Source organism: Branchiostoma floridae, chromosome 16, assembly GCF_000003815.2.
Source record: "Branchiostoma floridae strain S238N-H82 chromosome 16, Bfl_VNyyK, whole genome shotgun sequence".
NCBI classification, from domain to species: Eukaryota; Metazoa; Chordata; class Leptocardii; order Amphioxiformes; family Branchiostomatidae; genus Branchiostoma; species Branchiostoma floridae.
Window position 1 is genome coordinate 17,522,168 of NC_049994.1, and position 18,901 is coordinate 17,541,068.

Here is an 18,901-nt window from a genome sequence, read left to right on the forward strand (position 1 = left end):
TTCTGTATTCGGTGCCGTGTGTGTGTGTGTGTTTTTGTGTGTGTGTTTGTGTGTGTGTGTGTGTGTGTGTGTGAGTGTGTGTGTGTGTGTGTGTGTGTGTGTGTGTGTGTGTGTGTGTCTGTCTGTCTGTCTGTCTGTCTGTCTGTCTGAGGGGTGGGGCCTACTGTATCTGATTGCCTTGCTGTGTAGGAAAATTCCCTGCACTTTTATATCGCCGCTAAGATGGAATGCCATACTCAACTATATCATATTCAATGTATTGGATGAACTTAAATCATCTTAAGATGCCACTTAAATGAAAGATCGCATTCAACTAGTGCCTTCGCCACCTAGCGGATATTATCAGTACTACATACAATGTCCCTGTCCTCAGCGATTGTGGCCGTCTTCAGGGTCTGGTAGCCCAGTTGGTCACGTGCGGTCTCCAGGTCCTTCCGAAGGGTTTCCACGGCTTCCTTTAGGTGTGTTGTCTCTGTGTCCACCTGTGACTCGTCTGCAAGTGGAAGTTTTGCTTGTTTGTTTCGTATTGCAGGTAAAACCTCTTATGTATTAATATGTAAATTACAGTGAACTCATCATTTCTCAAGTTACTGACATCTTTCGCACTGTACCTCTTAAGTGGACATTCCACTTGACGGTGCTCTCGCTGCGATGGCAAATTTGCCTCATCGCCGTGAGAGCGCCGTAATGCCAGAAAAAGCTGCTCTAGTGAAATGTCTCCGGCGACTTCAGCGCGCTCTCACGACGAAAAACCCAAATATCAGCAACTTCAACGGGCGGCCAAAGATTCGAAAGATTACTTAAGGGATTTCAGAGATAAAGAACGAAATTTCTTACGGCACTCCTACCGAGCTCTCGCCGCGCTCTCACCGCGCTCCCATGGCGACCTTGGCGATTCCACGGCGCTCTCACCGTGATGGTCAAATTTGCCATCGCCGTGAGAGCGCCGTCCCAGTGGAATTCTGTATTTATATCATCTGGAAGACACCTGGGTGGCTCTTCAGCATTTTTTTTGCTCATTTCCAAGGGTGCCCAGGTTACAAACATAGTACAATGTGTAAAATCTTAAAGCAAATTATACATAAGTACCATAATGGAAACTGAGCAATTTATGATGAAATCAATGAAATGGTGATTACACGTAGCATAGATGATACTGTTACCACACATATACTAGGATTGAACAGAAACAGTTCAACGAAACAGAATGTAGAATCAAAAACAACGTAACAAAATCAAACCCAAGTCCAGATATCACTGGGAGGTCAAAGGTCTGTTTCTCATTGTTGCTTGTTTTTTAGCCTAGGGTTGAAATCCGTCTTATGCCGTCTGTTAGTTTTGAAAAGCCCTTTAGACTTAATTATATATAATCGTTAGCACCCCTAATTTTGTACAGTAGGTACGATTTTACCTTATAGAATGTATGACAGCTTGTTACACCGTCTTCTACAAACGGACAAGAAGAGGTAGTTTCGCCGCCAAAGACCAAATATAGAAGTTATTATGCTGTGCCGTTTTCTGAAACCAGAAAACGTATCTTATCTCCAAGCAGATGTTGGGGTGAAAAATCATTATGTTTTCTGAATGACTGCCGGGCTTCTCTGGTAGTCCACTTACCCCATATAAACATATCGACAGTTGACTAACCGCTCAACGTTGATAAGGGAAAACAGCTGATGTCCATAACTATCCTTAACCCACGCATAACGCACAATATGTGATGTATACATGAATGTAGGGGGCGCTTCGACGGGCGGACATGGTGTTACATGGGCTCCTCGCGCGGCGCCTAAAAACATCATTTGTATGTCTACTAGCATCTTCAGGGTCATTCTTAATGTATGTAAAGATGTCTGGACCTATTTGGAAACGTTTTCACTGGCCTCAAGCCTAATTCCACGTATCTTTCACATTTTATAATACGGAACCATATCCCCTATCATAGCCTTATCTGCAGTACCGCTCCCGGCCGCTCCCCGAAAAGTGGCTAAGACAACCGCCAAATTGCCAAATTTTCGTCTTTTCGGGAATGGGGAAATCGTGGAAGGCTCGCAAAGGGGTTTGAATATTTTAGGCTTATTTGACCTTTTTGTAGGTAAAACGACTATACAAATGAAATAATAACAATTTCCCCAACAAAGCCAGTGGATTTTAGGTTATAAATAACACGTTTTATGGGGAAAGTGCTTGTCAGAGAAGCCCGACCCTCACTCAGAAAACGTAACATTCTTTCATCCCAGCATTTGCTTTCCTAAGACAACTGTTTCTTGACTTTACACCCGTTTATATAATAAATACTCGGACACAAGAATACAAAATGATATAACAAGGACATACTGTCGGCATTATACCTTTTCCGTTTTAAGTTCTTCTGCGATGCGACCTCAAAGCAGGTTCTTGATATTGTACTTACCATTTCCAGTCAGTTGCTTCTTATTTTTTCTTCTAAAGAGTCTGTTTCTTAATTTTCTCATCCGACTTAGGAGTTTATCAATGTTTGCGCTAGCGCTCTGTTTGACTCGGTTGATCTTGCTGCGTCCCATTTTACTGGATGCTGTTGTTTCTTGTCTATTGAAGGCTGTCATCATGGTCATCGAGCAAGCGTGGGTAACCAATGACAACAGCTTGTTCTAGAACGTTACTGTTCCTTGGCTGATGTCACGGGCAGGCGCTGCGGTGAGTATATGGCCTGATATTCCATTGTTTTGTGTGTGAAATATCTTAGATATTGTCATTCGTAATGGTATCTTTAGAAAAAAGACAAACAAGCCTTACAATTCATCCTTTTCCAAGCCTTTCGCGATTTCTACGTTCCCAAAAACGCTCATTAAACTTCTTTATCCATCCATTCATTCATCTGTCTATCCATATGTCCTCCCTTCTGTTTAGTATGTAACAATGGGTTTCAAGTGCCGCCAAACTGACTATGCCAAAAGCTGTGAGGTTTGGGCGTAGTAGTTTGTGGCCATGGGTTTTTGATCTGGCGACCCGGGTTCGAATCCCGGGAGCCAGGAGACTTTTTCTATTCGCCTCTTACAAGTCATGGGTCAATATCTCTTTTCATCTATCTCTCCATCCATCAATCTTACATCCATCTCTATCCATCTCTATCCATCTTTCTGTCCATCTACCTCACTTACCGTATGTACTATCTATCTACCCATTTATCCATCGAACCATTTATCCATCTATCTGAGTACGTAAATCCATACAAAAAGACAGATTCTTGCTCATAATGTTTTAATAATATTCATCTATAGCATCGTTTTGGCCAGCAAAAATGTACATTTATATAGTCCACATACTAGTAAGTCACATAGCTTACACCAATCATTTTAAGGAAACGTTTATCCCAAAATTGTCAACTACTTTTTCCTTATAAATAGTCATTTTACAATAAAACAGCGTTTTTCTTCGTTTCTGTTTTACATACTTAAATAATAAGCGTTTCTTGAATATAAGCATTTCCGATAAATTGTAACTTATCTACATTATAGAGCTTTTCTTGGGTATCATTTGCGGCAAATAAATTTGAACCACGTAGGACGCGTTTGGCAGCAGTCACTCCATTTCACACTCGAGTTCTGCTTCGACCTCTTCGGTGCGATCGGTGCGTTTCGATGCCATCATGTCCAAGGGTTTGGTCTTGTGCAGCTGTGTGTGGAGGAAATAATACAGAAAAAAATATTGAACTATTAGTTTTTCAAGGACGACATTTTAAGAAAGGCACAATTTCACAACCTTTTAAATGTGTCCCCATAGTGGCCGCTGATTTCAGAAGTGAAAGAAGCGAGTAATTCAGTTCTTTATATCTAGACTGGAACATTTGACTTATTCTATTTCGTTTCACATTGTAAGCCTTGCGTTGCATATGCATGTTTTTTGTATGTATGATTGTACTTGATGATGATGATTTGCTTCTTTCCCTTGCTTGATTTTGTTCCCTTTAATATGTATGTATCATGTTTATACATGCATGTCACAATCAACAGTAATCGTGTGCGTTTCTGGCCACCCCTGCGGCATCTTCTTTGTATCAAGTTGTAACAAAAAGATTAGTTTCTTTTCATATCGAACGTACTTCGGTGTATTTCTTGGTGATGTCCAGTTCTGACGGCAGACAGTGGAACTCCATGCGGCGCGTCTCGCTCCTGACGGCGCTGTACCCCTCCGGACACTGCGCCACCGGCATTTTGGAGAAGCACGTCTCCTTCTTGTTAAACTGGTTCAGCTGGGCCAGTCGTACGTTACGCATCACCGACAGGCTCTTTCCTGGGGGTTTATAAGAACGAGACGATAAATCATGGTAACTTTTATTGGGTAGTCGTATTCAAAGACAAATTGCTAGATAAAAAGCCATTCCAAGTGCTGTACAAAGATGTCTAGGACAGCATTATTCGTAGCATCTCGTTGAATATACGAAGAACTGAAGTGCATAAACTTTAGTAAGGCAGAATTATTTCCTTGATATGATTGACAAAGAGTGTCATTAGACAGTACTGTAGCATATTCGCGTGTCTTTTTTGGTGTCCATTTGCTTCAGAACTTCTGAAAGCCCAGGCGTTTTCTTTGAAACGCTATTTTACTGCCCTAGCGCTTAGTTGCATGAACAAAAGGAATAGTGTATCTGAAATGTTGCTATATGATCACAAAGATGCTTGATAATTAAGTACAGATCTTCATTGCGGTGGACGCGCCCTTGACGTCACTATGACATCACATTGATTGACCAATAGGAGCCCTACCTTGTTCGTGACACTCCTGACTAGGGATCCTGTAGGACAGACCGAAGTCGAACGGTGAGGAGTATACCTCCCTGTTGGGCCCCTCCAACTCAGAGTGGTGTTCCCCGTCAAAGTTTCCGCACAGACCAGCAAGCTTACCGCGGTAGGCGTTAGAAATCTGAAAATCACACAGGAATATATATGTTTTTCTTGTCTAATAATAATAATACGTTAATGTGTTGCGTTTACATGTCAATAAAGATGATGTCAACTCCCCTATTACGTTATATGTATAATAACACATGCTCATGAATAGATTACGTTAGCATTAGATTCAGATCGTTGGATACATTTACTTGATATTCGTGTATGTATTTATGTTTATCAATGTCCTGTTCATTCAGCTTTAGCTTCTATTCTGTATTTATGATATTACGTTAATCTGTTTTAATGTACATCTTCAAGCTATAGGTCACAGTGATGTGGCAAGTTTGTTGATTAAGAAAGTGCTGGAGGAAGAAGTTGGACAAAAGGACCGCGACCTGCCGGCCGCCATGCTTGATCGAGAAGTCTGGAGCAGCATTCTTATGATAATGTTTTATTGCAAATTCATGCCCATGGGGCTAATTGCAAGTGAAGAAAGACTAGATACAAGAAATGAATGAATGTGGTCTAAGTACGTGTAGATAATCTTAATTCTATCATACAAATATCAAGTGGATGAGTGTACATACGACACTGAGTAGGGTACTAAATCTACGTAACTATTACGGGGTTTGACTTCTTCTTTGCCAGTTGACACTTAATAGAGATTAGTGGCACCTCGTACTATGAGGATTGACTGAACTGAACTGATGGCTTGCTGTGCTGACCTTGACCTCCGCGCTGTGTCTGTCCGTCTCCACCGTCACTCCCAGGCGGTCACACTCGACCTTGACCTTCCTCCCGACCTTCTGCAGGGTGAACATCACGGGACTCCCGGCATCCTCCTCGTCCCGGTAGATCTTGTGGACGATCAGGTCGGGAAGCGCCACCTGGCGACCGTCAATGGTGATCTGCATCTAGGGGAAGAATGATGGCAGAGTCTTATAGCATCTGTTCGTTTGTTTGAACCTTTGTTTATTTACTTTCTCCACACAGAGGTGTAAAAATGGGTGCCTGACTTCGGTTGGGGAGGTAAAAGGCTACCTTTACCTTCTGTCTGTACCGTGTATGTGGCACTGTTAAAATGAGTTATCAAAACTTAAGTGCAGCGCCACATTGACTTAGTCTGTCCATTCACGTTCTTCACATCCAGGTGTAGAAATGGGTACCTAACTTCGATTTGGGAGGTAAAAGGCAGTGGAAATAGATGGTTGCAGTTAATGGTTGGGCTCCGCCTTCCAACATCTGTGCCCTACACATAGTCGATAACCGCTCACTGCGCCCATATGGCCTCAAAAGGTCGTGGGACTGCATTTCTACCTTCATAGATTGCATGATAAACTCTCACAGTATACATCTTGTGTTCGACTTAGTGCAGGTTGAAGGTGTAGGTTAGCACTCGAAGGAAAAATTTCGTATGAAACTCCATTTTGACCCCTGAAACCCAATGTGTCCCCCCACTTCGATATCATTCGGAACTGACATTCCTTCTCGGTGGTTTCTGACATTTCCGCCTGACCCCCTCGGCTACATTGAGACTCCTATTGGCGACATGTCAATCAGGTTAGAGATTCGGGGTGGGGGGGGGGGTGGCTGAGTTGGCAGAAGCTTACCTGGTTATCTTCTTCGTCAGACGACTGATGAGACTGCTGCTGGTTGTTCATGGACATCTCGATCTTCTTTCCCTCAAGGAACACCTGCGGATAAGATGTCTGTCAGTAGCTGAACATCTACTGTTTACGTAAGTGTGCTTGATTCTACAGTCTGAGAATATGGCTATATTCTGAACAGGATTGGTTTGTGAGGGGCGTCAAGGAGGCTATATACATTAGGGCACATAAACCCTCATTGAACCGTGACGGTGGCAGGTTTCGCCTTCCCGCCATTTATGATTCGCTGCTACCTGACGTCATCCGACGAATTCCGGAATAGTGCAGCGAATCATTCATGTGATGAAGGTCGGAGTATTCGGCCGAAAATTTATGGTGAGTTTCTTCCTTTGTGTTGGAACAAAGTTTAAACTTTTCACTATGGAATTTACCAACACAGATGAGCTTTCATTCGGATGGCTATATTCATGCTCGAAGGCTGAAAACGAGTTTTTGATGAACTGTACAATACCAGTCTTTGTCAAGGGATGGATCAATCCACTGCTTCCATGTGTTTGTGTTTTTTCTTTAGTCTGAGCCTTCAGGGACATCATTTTATGCATTTTGGAAATTACACATTTGATCTGCCTTTTTATTACACAGTGCATATGTATGACGGCAAAGATAATAATACCAAAATGATGCACTTTTGTGCGACAATACAAACCTTTGCCAGCATTGTACATTGATATATATATAATCTAAACGTAACGTTTGGTCACACAATGATATTTCCACAAACAAATCATCGCATGTAACATGCAGAGTTTGTGTATGTCCCAAGTACCTTGAGAGTTTTCTCCGTGTTGTCCCTGTGCGGTTTGTTGACGAGCACCATGAAGCGCTGCTCGGGAGAGGCGTCCTTAGCCAGGATGTGGTCACATGACCCGACCCTGTAAGGGAACTCCACCCCGTCAAACGTCTGGATTCTGTCGTTGGGCTGGAACTTGCAGCGAGCTGTGGAAGATTTTATCAATCAATACTATAAGTATCGGGTCAAAAAAGCACATACCAGAAATGCAGTACTAGTCAGAATGTCAATATCCGTTAAAAGCTTAGCCACGACAAAAATGACACATCCGTGAATAGTTTCATCAGGTTGTTAACGTTATGTCACTGAATAAAGAGACCCTTTTTACACAACCATTGTTTTGTTCTCACAGAGCAGCGACACCTGTCCTGTAGTACAATGTGAACCAGTCAATATTGCCCTGAGAAAGGCGAAAGACAGTCACCAAAACGTCGGTGAGAATAAAACAATGGTTGTGTAAAAAAGTCTCTTTAATTAAAAATCACATATTCTGTAGAGTTGTTGGTAATAGTTGAAAAGTGAAGAAGGAAAATTCAAACTGCCAGGAACCTTTGGCTCATTATCAGAGTCACTTCCAGGAATTTTCTCCATTTTATTGGAGTCCATCTTTGATCAACTACTGATAGCACGTGTTCATGAGGTCACATTTCCAAGGTAATGATTAAGTAATATAGCTTGAAGACAACAGAAATTCCATGAGTTTTCGACGAAAATTTCGAAGAAAATGAAACGTACGGGTAAATTTGTCGTCCATCATAAAGTCCATGTACTGTTCCACCATTGTCTTCTCTGTGGAGGGGAAGCGCATGGGGAAGTCTATAGACCAGTGCGTCTTCATCGGAAGCCGCGTCTTAAGGAGCTTAGAGAGGTCCAGACGGATCTTAGGCTCCTCGATCGAGATTCTGCTGATCTCGGCGTTTTCTTCAGGCGTTGCCATGGTAACGTTCATCTCCTTCTGGTCCCTGTCGATGGTGCAGCGCATGCGCATCTTGTTGTCGTCGTTGCGGATGTCGATGTCTTGGACGGTGAGCCGGTCGAAGAAGATGTGGAAGACGTGCTGCTTCAAGGCGGAGGACATTTCCTTCAGCCACCTTGGAAGCTGGATTAAAAGAAACGATAAGTAACAGATCTAGAGATTTCTCTAAATGCAGTTTGCTAAGTATAAAAATTCTGTTCCACTACGAAAGCACTCTTGAAACTTAGTGGCAGTCTCAAGTATGACATATAATAGACTAAGTGTAAAAGTTAATTTTGCAATGTATATTTCAACAGAAACGTCAGACATTTGCCAGTCAAAAATCCCTTAAGTTTCATAGCATTATCACTGCTGTCAGTCGTGTAGTGAGCATATTTTCAGAAAATTTCATAATTTGCATGACACGAGTCTCTGGACGTACAGCTCTTGCACTGTACCAAAATTTTATTTTTAAAAAGTTTTTAGCGTGGTTATGGCTGAAGCGACTGTCCACAAGAATCTACGGCAACCACTTCTTTCATAGAACAGACGAATGCCGTACAACTCATTAGATTTGACTATAGGTTATTAAACATAGGCAAAGTTTACGTTGTGATATTCGACGTCGATGTCCATCTGTTGAAGCAGACTGCGCTGTTCTAGGGCTTTCCTGCAGACCGGCGTCTCCACCAGACCCTTCTGCCGATCCTGTACGCAGGCACTATGGAGACAGGCAATGGATGGTCAAACCGTAACCATAACCCTAACCATAAGACATTGATCTACCGTGTCCAAGCTTCGGTCGAAAAAAATAATGTTCTCCAAGTCAACCTCTTATCAACTATCGCTGTGGGGTCTATTTCTGCACGTTATTCATTTCAAAGCACCAAACTTTGCAGTTAGTCAAGAAAAAGACTTAAGATACACGGTTGCCCAACGTGTAACGGGCAGAGTGGTTACAGTTCCCAGTCCGTACCTGTAGATGGTGTTCTTGTCCGGACGGCTGATTTCCTCGCTCCTGTCTTCCTGGCTGGAGGGGTGCTGCTCCTGCAGTTCCTCCATCCTCTCCTGGCGGCGCTGTTCGTCCGATTTCTGCCATTTTGCCTGAGAGAATGGTTATGATAAATTGTTGAGGTATTGTTTTTTTCGTGTCTCTCTCCATATATGTATAAATACGTATGTGTTTATGTCTGTCAGTTTTTTCACTCGCATTTTCACCTTACTCTTAAAAGCATTACACTGATGCCTAAAATACCTACTTTTGAATCAAGAACACGAACAATAAAGAACCATGGGAACAAGAATGCATGCAGAGAAGTGACGTACGAGGATCTTCATCCTCTTGTCGTTCCCAGAGCAGTCCCGCCCCCATTTGATGTCCGTGGTGGTTCTGACTCTCCTGTCCTGCAGAAGGCGCCACTCCGGTACGGCTGGGAACTCTAGTTCTGTCGTCACGCACATCTTAAACTGGACCAGGTGCAGAAAAAAAATAACACTATAACACTTTGTTCAGAAGGAGTCATTGGTCTATAGCGTCATGTTTCTATTGGATGGTGTACACTATTGTCCCTACTTGACTAAATGTGACTCGTCCTGTTTGAAGATTAATTGAATAACAAAGTGTTGCATTTGTATTGGCTAACTTGCAGCCAGGTAAGCGTTACTAATTAGCAGATGAGACATTGCTGTCATTGGTGACAAGAACAGGAAAGCTACATGGTCAGCTTAGCGTTGTAAAAGAAATTAGCAAATATCTGTTCTAGCTGTATATACTCGTGCTGTTATTCGATTCGTTCTATTGCAACGTAACGACAAACCAAAATGGCAGTCGTTGACACGAAGCTCACGGTAATACAAAGGCAACGCGCTAATAATTTACTGTCATTTACTTGCATCTAGTATCTTTCTTCACCTCTACGTAAAAAAGCTAGTTTCAAAATCAATAAAGTACATCGGTTCCTTGCGAAAGTAACCTTCAGATGAAGACACTTATTGATGAATAACTAGTTTAAGATGTCACTACAATACTCACATCTTCAGACTCCTTGGTGGGTACGGGAGAACGCTCCAACTGAACGGCGATCGTTCTGCGCAGAATCCGGTTCAGCCACTGCTTCATCTTGTCCGTCTCCATGGCAACGCCAGGTTCCATCACCTTAGACTTGCCGTGACGGAACCGGCCGGGGATGTGGACCTCGTCGGAATCAGGTTCCATGTCTTCCTCGGTAACCTGTACGGAACACCAACACAATCATGCCAACTCCTTTTGAGAACCCTCGTTACATCTATCCCTTAGTGTAACTTTTTTTATCCGTTGGGTCACCACAAAAGATCTGGTAACCCTTTTTCGTCATTCTTCTCTTCTCGTTTTAATATGTCCTTTTTAATGTTTCACTAAGTGACATCTTGTGCCACATCGTTATTGCCTAAAAATCAATGGACACGGTTGCATACACTATTAGCGTAATTTCTATGTCCTCAATGAATGTTGTATGTAACTGAATGTTTATGAAATCACAGCTTTTGGTTCTTGGTATATTGCTTTGTAACCAAACAAAAAGCAGGCTACAGTAGTAGAAGTAGTGATAGTAGTAGCAGTACTAGTAGTAGTAGTAGGCATTCGTCGGTCTCATAAGAGTATAAATATTATAGATTATACACCATGTTTGATGTTTGATCTTTACGCTTTCAATGTCTGAGGCAGGTCTCTGCTTCCCTCCCCCCATTTCAAAACCCTTCTGATCTTTGTGCACGGCGATGATAAGTGGACCACCGTACGATTGAAGACCATCAACATGATTACAAGCGGGTTTAACAGGTGGTAGATTGGAAACACTCTAAAGCAGAAACAAACCTCTTCATAAGTGTTGAGTTTGATCTTCATGGTGCGAGGATGCTGGGGGTGCTGAGCGACAACCGTGACCTCCATCCGCCGCTCATTCCTTCTCTCCTTCTCCTCGGTGAAGACCAGGCGCTCCAGGGGACTCAGGTGGCGGACGGTGTCTTCAGTCTGCTGCAGTTCAAAGTCAATCTGCGTGGGGGCGTGCATGCCCGGCTTGCAGGCCAGGCGGAGCTCCATTGGTCCAGTCAGCGGGTGGAGAGGGCAGGTCTTCTCGTGGTTTTGGCGGGAAACCATCCGGCTATCCAGGGAAAACTCCAGGCCGAGCTCTTCCCGTCCGAAACTGGTGTGGAACTTTAAGGGGGAAAAGTACTCATAAACTCAAAACATGCCAGAAGTTGTACCAAAAGTCTATATTGGCGTTTGATGTGTTTGTTGTATATTGTCAATATGCATATTTCATATATTGTTTATCTTCTTTCTACTTTCCGCTGATATATTGTAATCACATTTGACCAGCACGAACTAAAGTTAGTACCTTCTCAGAACACTGCAGCCTTCTTGCCAGATGTTACACTATTTCAGACACGGACAGGTGGCTACGTCATTGGCCATCACATTGAAGCACTTATCAAAAGTAAGAAAAGTGAAGAAGGTGAAATAGAAAAGACTCACCATATTTGGCCACTTCTGTGTCTTCCTGCCTTGGATGGACATCTTCTTGAAGATCTTGTCTTCGCGTTCGATTCCGTCGGCGTTCGGGCGGCTTCGGCTTTCCTCGGTGAACACGAACGGCTCCGACCGCCACACGAAGAGCTCTCGCTCCTTCTCGGGTGTCTCGATGGTCAGCTTGTGCTTCTTGTTCTCCAAGTCGAGGGACATCTTGCCGGACAGGGGGAACTGTGTGGTCATCACGGCGTTCAGCTCGACTCCGGACTGGATGACATAGCAGTCTACACTCATCTTACCAACAAATTGTAAGGCGAGCCTGGTGGGAATGGATGGATAAAAGAAAGAAAAAATTAATGGTTGAATGAATGATTGGATGAACGAATGATTCATATTGATGCTTCAGTATCTTCTGGAATTGCCGCACCGTAGGGTGATCCGACAAAGAGAACGGAAATGGAAAATAGAAATGTATTCATACTTAGAGGAGATTACTGGCATATTGCGTGTTGCGAAGTAGAGAAAATATTCAACACGTGCACATCATTATTGCTGTCATTATCACCATATTTGATCCTCGAAACCGTAGAAGACTTTGTTCGTTTATTATTTTTGTACATTCAAACCGTAACACATATTACACTCACTCCTGGTTGCCCTTGACCTCACAATCCACGCCCTTGACCTCCTGGTTGTCTCTATCTTCCCGGAAGATGCCTGGGTTGACCTTCAGCTTGGTGTTGACGTCAGAGGTCATGAGGAGGGCAGAGTTCATATCCAAGGTGATAGGGAGACCCAGCTGCGTAGGAATCTGCCGGGAGGCTTCAACCAGCTTGGTGGCCTTGGTCACGTGGGTGTCCATGCCGTGACGTAGCTGCTCCTCCTTGTCGGTGATTGGCCAGCGGCCCTGGTCGATGAGCTGCTGCATGTCCTGCTGGTTGAGCTGGTCGAACCTGATCTCGTTTCCAAACCACTTCATGTACACGTGGCCTTGAGGCTCGCTGTGGCGACGGGTTTCTACCGGCAGCTAGAAAACAATGTTTGCATTAGCATGATTACACTACAAAGTTTGACTAATAAACAAAGAGATCCAAGACTTGTAGAACTATCGGTCACATCTTTGGGCTCCTTCAGCATTAAAAAAAGTATTGACTCATCGGAAGCTTAGATCTAATAGAAGACTTCCAAAACATCACATGAATCTTGTGAGGGATCAAACTCTTCAGTATTACAATAGGAGAGCCCCATGTCGTCATAGAAACGATTCCCAAGTTTCCAAAGATGCTGCTGCCAATGCTGACCTCCACAGCCTGCAACTATCTCCAGAACTCCAATGGATCATCATTGATGTCGCACACCCATACAGAACCATAAGACATACCATCCATACCAGAGCGAGAGAATACCTTCTTACTAATACTGCTACTTTTAGTCGTGCTTCGAAAGTATTTTCAAGATCTGTTCGTCTGAACTCCTCACCTTCTGTTGGATCTTCTCCATCTCAATATCATGGAGAGACTTTCTGCTGTTCCATGTGCTCTCCGTGCGGTGGCGCTGCTGGCTCTTCCTCTTCAGGTAATCGAACACGCTCTTCTTCTCGTCCCTGTCCTTCCCGAAGAGCGAGTCGACCATGGCCTGTAGCCCCTCTACGCGCACCCCTGTCTCCATCACGTCCATGTGGTACCCCATGGCGTGCAGACCCAGCTTGGCGCTGGCGTACCGCGGCCAGACCGAGCTCCTGTCGGCAACTGTGTTGATGTCCAGGGCGGCACCCATCTGCATGTCGCCTGGAAATGGAAAGGTACAATTTTATATTTTACTGATGAAATGTTACGTACAGTAATTCTAAGGCTCTTATTGGCTAGGTATAATCTCAAAACAGATTTTTGTGGTAGCAAAATGGTTATAGTGGCTAAGACAGCTTCAGTAGATCTCAGTAGCTCCCGAACTTTGCTTGAAGATTAGTCTCGATAGACTGTACACACTAGAAGTTGTAGAACACAACACAGTATAGCGAATTTTGTATCAGAACTTCGATTGAATTGAATCGAGTACTATAAGTAAAGTGGACTCAGTCCTCAGCTACCCGACATCTCTCACATTACAGTCATCCCTAAGTAAGACATCTGGAGCTATGTTGTTTCCGCTTAGAACTTTTAATCGGCTAGCTGAGAAATAGATTCTCAGAAAATGCTCAATAAATGTTTACCACTACAACTATTAAAATACAAGATAGAAGCATCCTTACGGTCGATGGCCTGGAACCTCCGGCTCTGTGAGTACTGGATGCCTTTGTTGAAGGGCTTAGCAAGACGCAGGGCGATAGTGCAATCCCTCTTCATTCTCGCGTCTTTGGGAAGTTCGCTTTCTGACAACTTCTTCAGGCAGGTGTAAACGTACTGGCCAACCTGTAAAGGGAACCGCGCACCAGGTAAAGGTTGAAATATATTGAAACACTGCTTGAAACACAGCAGAAACACTGAACAAAATCAAATGCCTTGCATCTGCAAAAATTGACTTTTTTTGGTTTTGGTCTTTTTAGATTGGATCCGAAAACATTGATAACAATTTGTATCTTAATATGTGCATATGAATACTTGCTAGATAATTTTCTACGTCTACATTAACTCATATGCAATAGATTTGATTTGGATGAGCTTATTAAAAAAAAAGGTAATTCACAAATTTGGGCACGCATAAATAGGTTTGGTTATTGTTAAGTAAATGTGATTTAAATTGCTATAGTATGTGCATGTAGTTACTATGTAATTGTATCGTATTTTTGCTTTTAAAGGACTTAAGAATTAGTACACAAGTTGTTTCACTAATGGATTTTGCTAATATAAAAACAAACACCTGGTTACTAGTCTCCCTCTGTGTGGACTGTGCGATCATCTCCAGTACAGACAGGGGAGGGTTGGACGCCATGATGACATCAAACGCGGCTGTGCGCTCCTCCGGGTCTCTCTCAGGGTTGTTAAACACAGGGTACAGGATGTTCAGGGTCTTGTGGGGTAATCTGGTGTGAACCATTATATATTCTTTACCATACGTACAAGTTATTAAATCTAATTTCACATGTCTTCTCTCTTTACTTCCATTCACTTAGCATTTTATCATTCGGACATTCCGTTTTTCTTGTACTGAGGTATGTATTTTTTCATGTTCAATCAATTATCATGTTATCATTCGTTGTCATTTACTATCATCATTATGCTTTGATCTGTTATCATGTTGTTATTATCTGCTATCATTTACTATCATTCTCATTTTCTAATTTGTTAAAGCTCTATTCATAGATGATGACTTAGATCCAGGTATGGAGAACTAGACCAAGCCTCTTTGTTTCTCCTTCAAGCACGTGTTCGTTTTTCTCTAAGCTTTGTTGATTTTAATATGTACAAATAGATAAATGTAAAAATGTCAAATGCCCACCTCTCCGCTACACGCCACAGTGCCCTGATGGCCTCCACACGGAGTTCCAGAGGAGTGACGTCAGACTCCTTCCCGGTGATGACGTCATGGAGCCGGTCCACAGTATCCTCCAGTCCAGCATTACCCATGGCCTTCAGACACATCAGCTTCTCATCGTCAGACTGGGCATCATCCAGGCATGTCAAAAGTTCCTGTAGGGTAAAAAGGTAACGGTAAAGGTACTTCCAAAGCCTTCAAACACATCAGCTTCTTATCATTGGTCTGGGCGTCACCTAGGCATGTCAGCAGTTCCTGTGAGACACTGTTCGTTTCATTAAGATATTCTGATTTTCGTTTGCAATATTATACCATAATATTAACTGGTAACTTAAAGTTAGCTTTTAGACTGGAGTATAGACACGTGATTTACTGTTCTACGCTATTTGTTCGCAGTCTCTCATGTTACCTGCATTTGGCTCTCAGCCAGAATTTGCAGTAACTATCCGGTAAGTGGTATTCTGTCAGCTTTCTCAGGGCAATTCTTACTGGTTCACACTGTACTGCAGCTATAGGTGTCGCTGCTTACAGATGCGGTCACAAACGCAAATCATTTACATATTTACCCTGGTTGTTTACCCACCTGTGAGTAGAGTCTCCTGAGCTGCATAATCATCTCGCTGTTCTCCGGCAGGTGTCTCTTCAGCTGTCCCTCCCTCCGCTCGGACAGCAGCCCGTGCAGCATGGTGCCCAGGGACAACCAGGCCGACTGGCGCACCTGCGGACTGGACTGGGACCGCCGGGACTTCACTAGATCCTGTTGGGACGGGAATAAAACGTTAAATGTATGCTTATATTATGAAAAGTCCCATTTTTGTCCCTCCCTCCGCTCTGAGAGAAGCCCGTGCAGCATAGTGCCCAGGGAGAGCCAGGCGGACTGGCGGACCTGCGAACTGGACAGGGACCAACGGGACTTCACTAGATCCTGCAGGTATGGGATAGAGATAAAAGGCTTGGATGCATACCTTTACCTTTACCTTTACCTAGTCCCATTCTCATGTCTGAGGGTCGGGGACTATGGTAGCATCCAGTACCAGCCACTTCCACTCCCTTCTGTCTCTGGTTCTGTGAGAATACACCGCCAGTGGCATACCTGCCAGTCGCTGATATCATCACACCATCGTTTTCGCGGTCTCTCACGACTCCTCTTACCGTTGCATGCACATGGCATCAAAGGACACCTATTTCTTGCCGTCAACGTCTCAGACCATACGATGATAACTAAGTTTTAGACTATCAATAGATGTTTGTTGTCATCACCAAAAACCGTGCAGTCTCATCCCATTCTACAAAGCATCTCGTAGAGAAGTGAAAACTCCTTCAAATGTTGTTTTAAAGAAATTAAAGTTGTTATACGTTGTACTTTATACCATTGTGCAATCGTTATCTAATCTTATCGAGCTGGTTGCACAGATGCCCATGACTCTATTCCTCCACCTCCCACTATTCTCTAGTTCTAGGTAAGGACTACAATAGATGAATAGCAATAGATTTATCCGTTACCATCATGTTGGAGACAGACTCCGGACACGGCTGGATGGACAGGGAGATTCCGGTCAGCATCTGCGCACTCTCGTCATCCGTGACCTTGTCTTGTTCCATCAGCTGCTGGATGACCTTGAGAGCCTCCTTCTTCCCCACCAAGGACAGGGCGTCAAGGAGGACCTTCCGGGCGTTCTGCTGTCGCCAGTCCTGCTGATGGGAAACGGGACAAAACTTTAAAAGGAAAATCAGCAAACAGCGCATTACAATAAGCATGCAGGTCTGGTAAATGTAGATTTGGGGAGTACTGAACAAGTAGTTTCAAAAGTCTGTCCAAAGAATAGACTTCCACCATGTGCTTACCCCGGCAGTCTAGGAGATACCAGTTTTAAACGCTGACAGTTGGTTAAGGTGTGTAGAGGTTTCAAACTAGATGTAGATTGCATCGATTGAAATCATCCTTGCTCATACAGAGGACATCCGTTCCGATTCCGTCTGTGAAACTATATAAATACAATGAAGGATAAATCTGACCTGCTTTTCCTGAGGTGAGGTGATCTCCTCCGTGATGATGGTCTCCAGCTGGTCCTGATGCAGACTCCGCAGTTCCTCCACCAGATTCATGAACTTCCGGTCGACTCACCGGAAATGCCGTTTTTAAGGTCAGCAGCGATGTCCTGCACAGGCTTGGATCTGAATGAGGGAGTCGAAATATTATTCTGGTTCTTCTTCCATTTGTTAACTCGGGTCAAAATTCATCAGAAACAAAAACGGTGAGATAATTCCGAAATTCAATCCAGCCTTCATTAATCAAACTTCATTTATAGCTTTTCAAGTTGTTCTGTTTATAATTACCCTAACTGAAAGTGAAAACACCACCTTGCCTATGATAACAAAGCACACAACCTGAGAATTAAACACTAAACCGCTTTTCATTGAGGTCATGAGGGGGGAGGCAAGGGTCAGACGTGTACGGATGAAAAAAAAAGACTTACAATCTATTACTTCAGTCCAAGATGCATCTATAGGTGAAAGAAGAGTGACTGCTAATATAATTTTCATCATTAAATGCCAAAGAAGGTTTTCCGTCTTCACCTTTTCCTTCTTCATCTGGGTTAATTCCTGTTTCTGCTGGTCGCCCATGCGCATGTAGCTGTCCCAGTCCCGGTCCCGCGGCTGGTCGCGCGTCCCGAACACGAACATCAGCCCTCCCTTCCGCTCAGCAGGCTCCGGCTCAGGAAGCTCCTCCGTCCGGTCAGCGGACTCCTGCAGCTTCAGGGACTGTCTGAGATGTACGGGGAAAAGAGACATGTTTTATTACAAGTTGGGGGCAAGAACGTTGTATTCTCTGCCGGCTCCGGCTCAGGCAGCTCCTCCGTCCGGTCTGCCGACTCCTGCAGCTTCAGGGACTGTCTGCGATGGACGGGACAAAGAGACATGTTTTATTACATGGGGCAAGAAAGTTGTATTCTCAGTAGCGTAGGATGGCAGTGTTTTCAGCCCGCCCTTCCACTCTGCTGGCTCCGGCTCGGGCAACTCCTCCGTCATGTCAGCCGACTCCTGCAGCTTTAGGGACTGTCTGGGATATACGGGGAAAAGAAAAGGGAAGATCAGATTAGGTACCTATCCCCGAACACGAACGTCAGCTCGCCCTTCCGCTCTGCCGGCTCCGGCTCGGGCAGCTCCTCCGTCCGGTCTGCCGACTCCTGCAGCTTCAGGGACTGTCTGGGATGAAGAAAAAATTATCAGATATAAAAAAAAAATCCGTTCAATGTTACCCGATCTAAAATCAACTTGTCATGTATCCTTCTTTGTGGGAAATTGTGGGATTTACTTTCAATAAAAATTAGCTCGCAAAGGAAATGAAAAAGTCGGAAGCAGGAACTAGACGGAAGCAAGACACAAAAAGCAAGAAACAAAACCTCTCTCTTTTTCTGATGAAACATTTCACAATCAAAGACAATCCCCTTTGTAATAACTAAAATGTACTTAGCTTAAGTAGTCTATATGACATGGCCGAATCGCCATAAATGGCTTGCTCAGACATATGCCTGCAGTATACATTTATAAGAAGTGTAAATAAGAACTGGATATATATGAAGAAAAATCACATGTTGATCGACATCTTACTTGGCGAATGTGATGACGTCACCACCC

The 18,901-nt window shown here is 43.7% G+C and overlaps 3 protein-coding genes across 3 annotated transcripts in view; all 3 read right to left on the minus strand.

The window, feature by feature from the left end:
- The window catches only part of LOC118403035, a 5,268-nt gene extending 2,163 nt beyond the window's left edge, over positions 1-3,105 (minus strand). Inside the window, exons 1-2 of the mRNA XM_035801472.1 lie at positions 3,090-3,105; positions 357-493 (exon numbers count right to left, since the gene is read on the minus strand). Coding sequence (XP_035657365.1) covers positions 357-493; positions 3,090-3,105 — 153 coding nt within the window. The remainder of the gene's footprint in view (positions 1-356; positions 494-3,089) is intronic.
- Positions 3,106-3,223: 118 nt separating this feature from the next.
- On the minus strand, positions 3,224-10,509 carry LOC118403712 (vitellogenin-like). Its single transcript, XM_035802484.1, has 11 exons — positions 10,316-10,509; positions 9,610-9,750; positions 9,260-9,387; positions 8,893-9,004; positions 8,064-8,427; positions 7,305-7,474; positions 6,482-6,565; positions 5,597-5,785; positions 4,746-4,902; positions 4,082-4,272; positions 3,224-3,654 (listed from the first exon to the last, which is right to left on the minus strand). The coding sequence occupies exons 1-11, from the start codon at positions 10,496-10,498 to the stop codon at positions 3,562-3,564; spliced, it is 1,812 nt and encodes a 603-aa protein (XP_035658377.1). The 5' UTR covers positions 10,499-10,509; the 3' UTR covers positions 3,224-3,561.
- Positions 10,510-10,963: 454 nt separating this feature from the next.
- Positions 10,964-18,901, minus strand: part of LOC118403036 (vitellogenin-like) — a gene marked incomplete in the record, with an annotated part of 13,028 nt that continues 5,090 nt past the window's right edge. The window contains 12 exon segments of the mRNA XM_035801473.1: positions 10,964-11,476; positions 11,798-12,110; positions 12,439-12,818; positions 13,271-13,578; positions 14,040-14,199; positions 14,648-14,810; positions 15,227-15,417; positions 15,846-16,019; positions 16,766-16,957; positions 17,279-17,371; positions 17,840-18,029; positions 18,875-18,901. Of these exon segments, the coding sequence (XP_035657366.1) occupies positions 10,964-11,476; positions 11,798-12,110; positions 12,439-12,818; positions 13,271-13,578; positions 14,040-14,199; positions 14,648-14,810; positions 15,227-15,417; positions 15,846-16,019; positions 16,766-16,957; positions 17,279-17,371; positions 17,840-18,029; positions 18,875-18,901 (2,704 nt within the window).

What these genes read in the sequence shown, in the direction of transcription:
- LOC118403712 (XM_035802484.1), bottom strand. Translation starts at nt 10,498, where the DNA reads ATGGAACCTGATTCCGACGAGGTCCACATCCCCGGCCGGTTCCGTCAC. An exon ending in ACAAGAGGATGAAGATCCTC is followed by an intron (nt 9,388 to 9,609) that starts GTACGTCACTTC and finishes CCATTCTCTCAG; the next exon opens with GCAAAATGGCAGAAATCGGA. An exon ending in TCAGGAGTGTCACGAACAAG is followed by an intron (nt 4,273 to 4,745) that starts GTAGGGCTCCTA and finishes ATAAACCCCCAG; the next exon opens with GAAAGAGCCTGTCGGTGATG.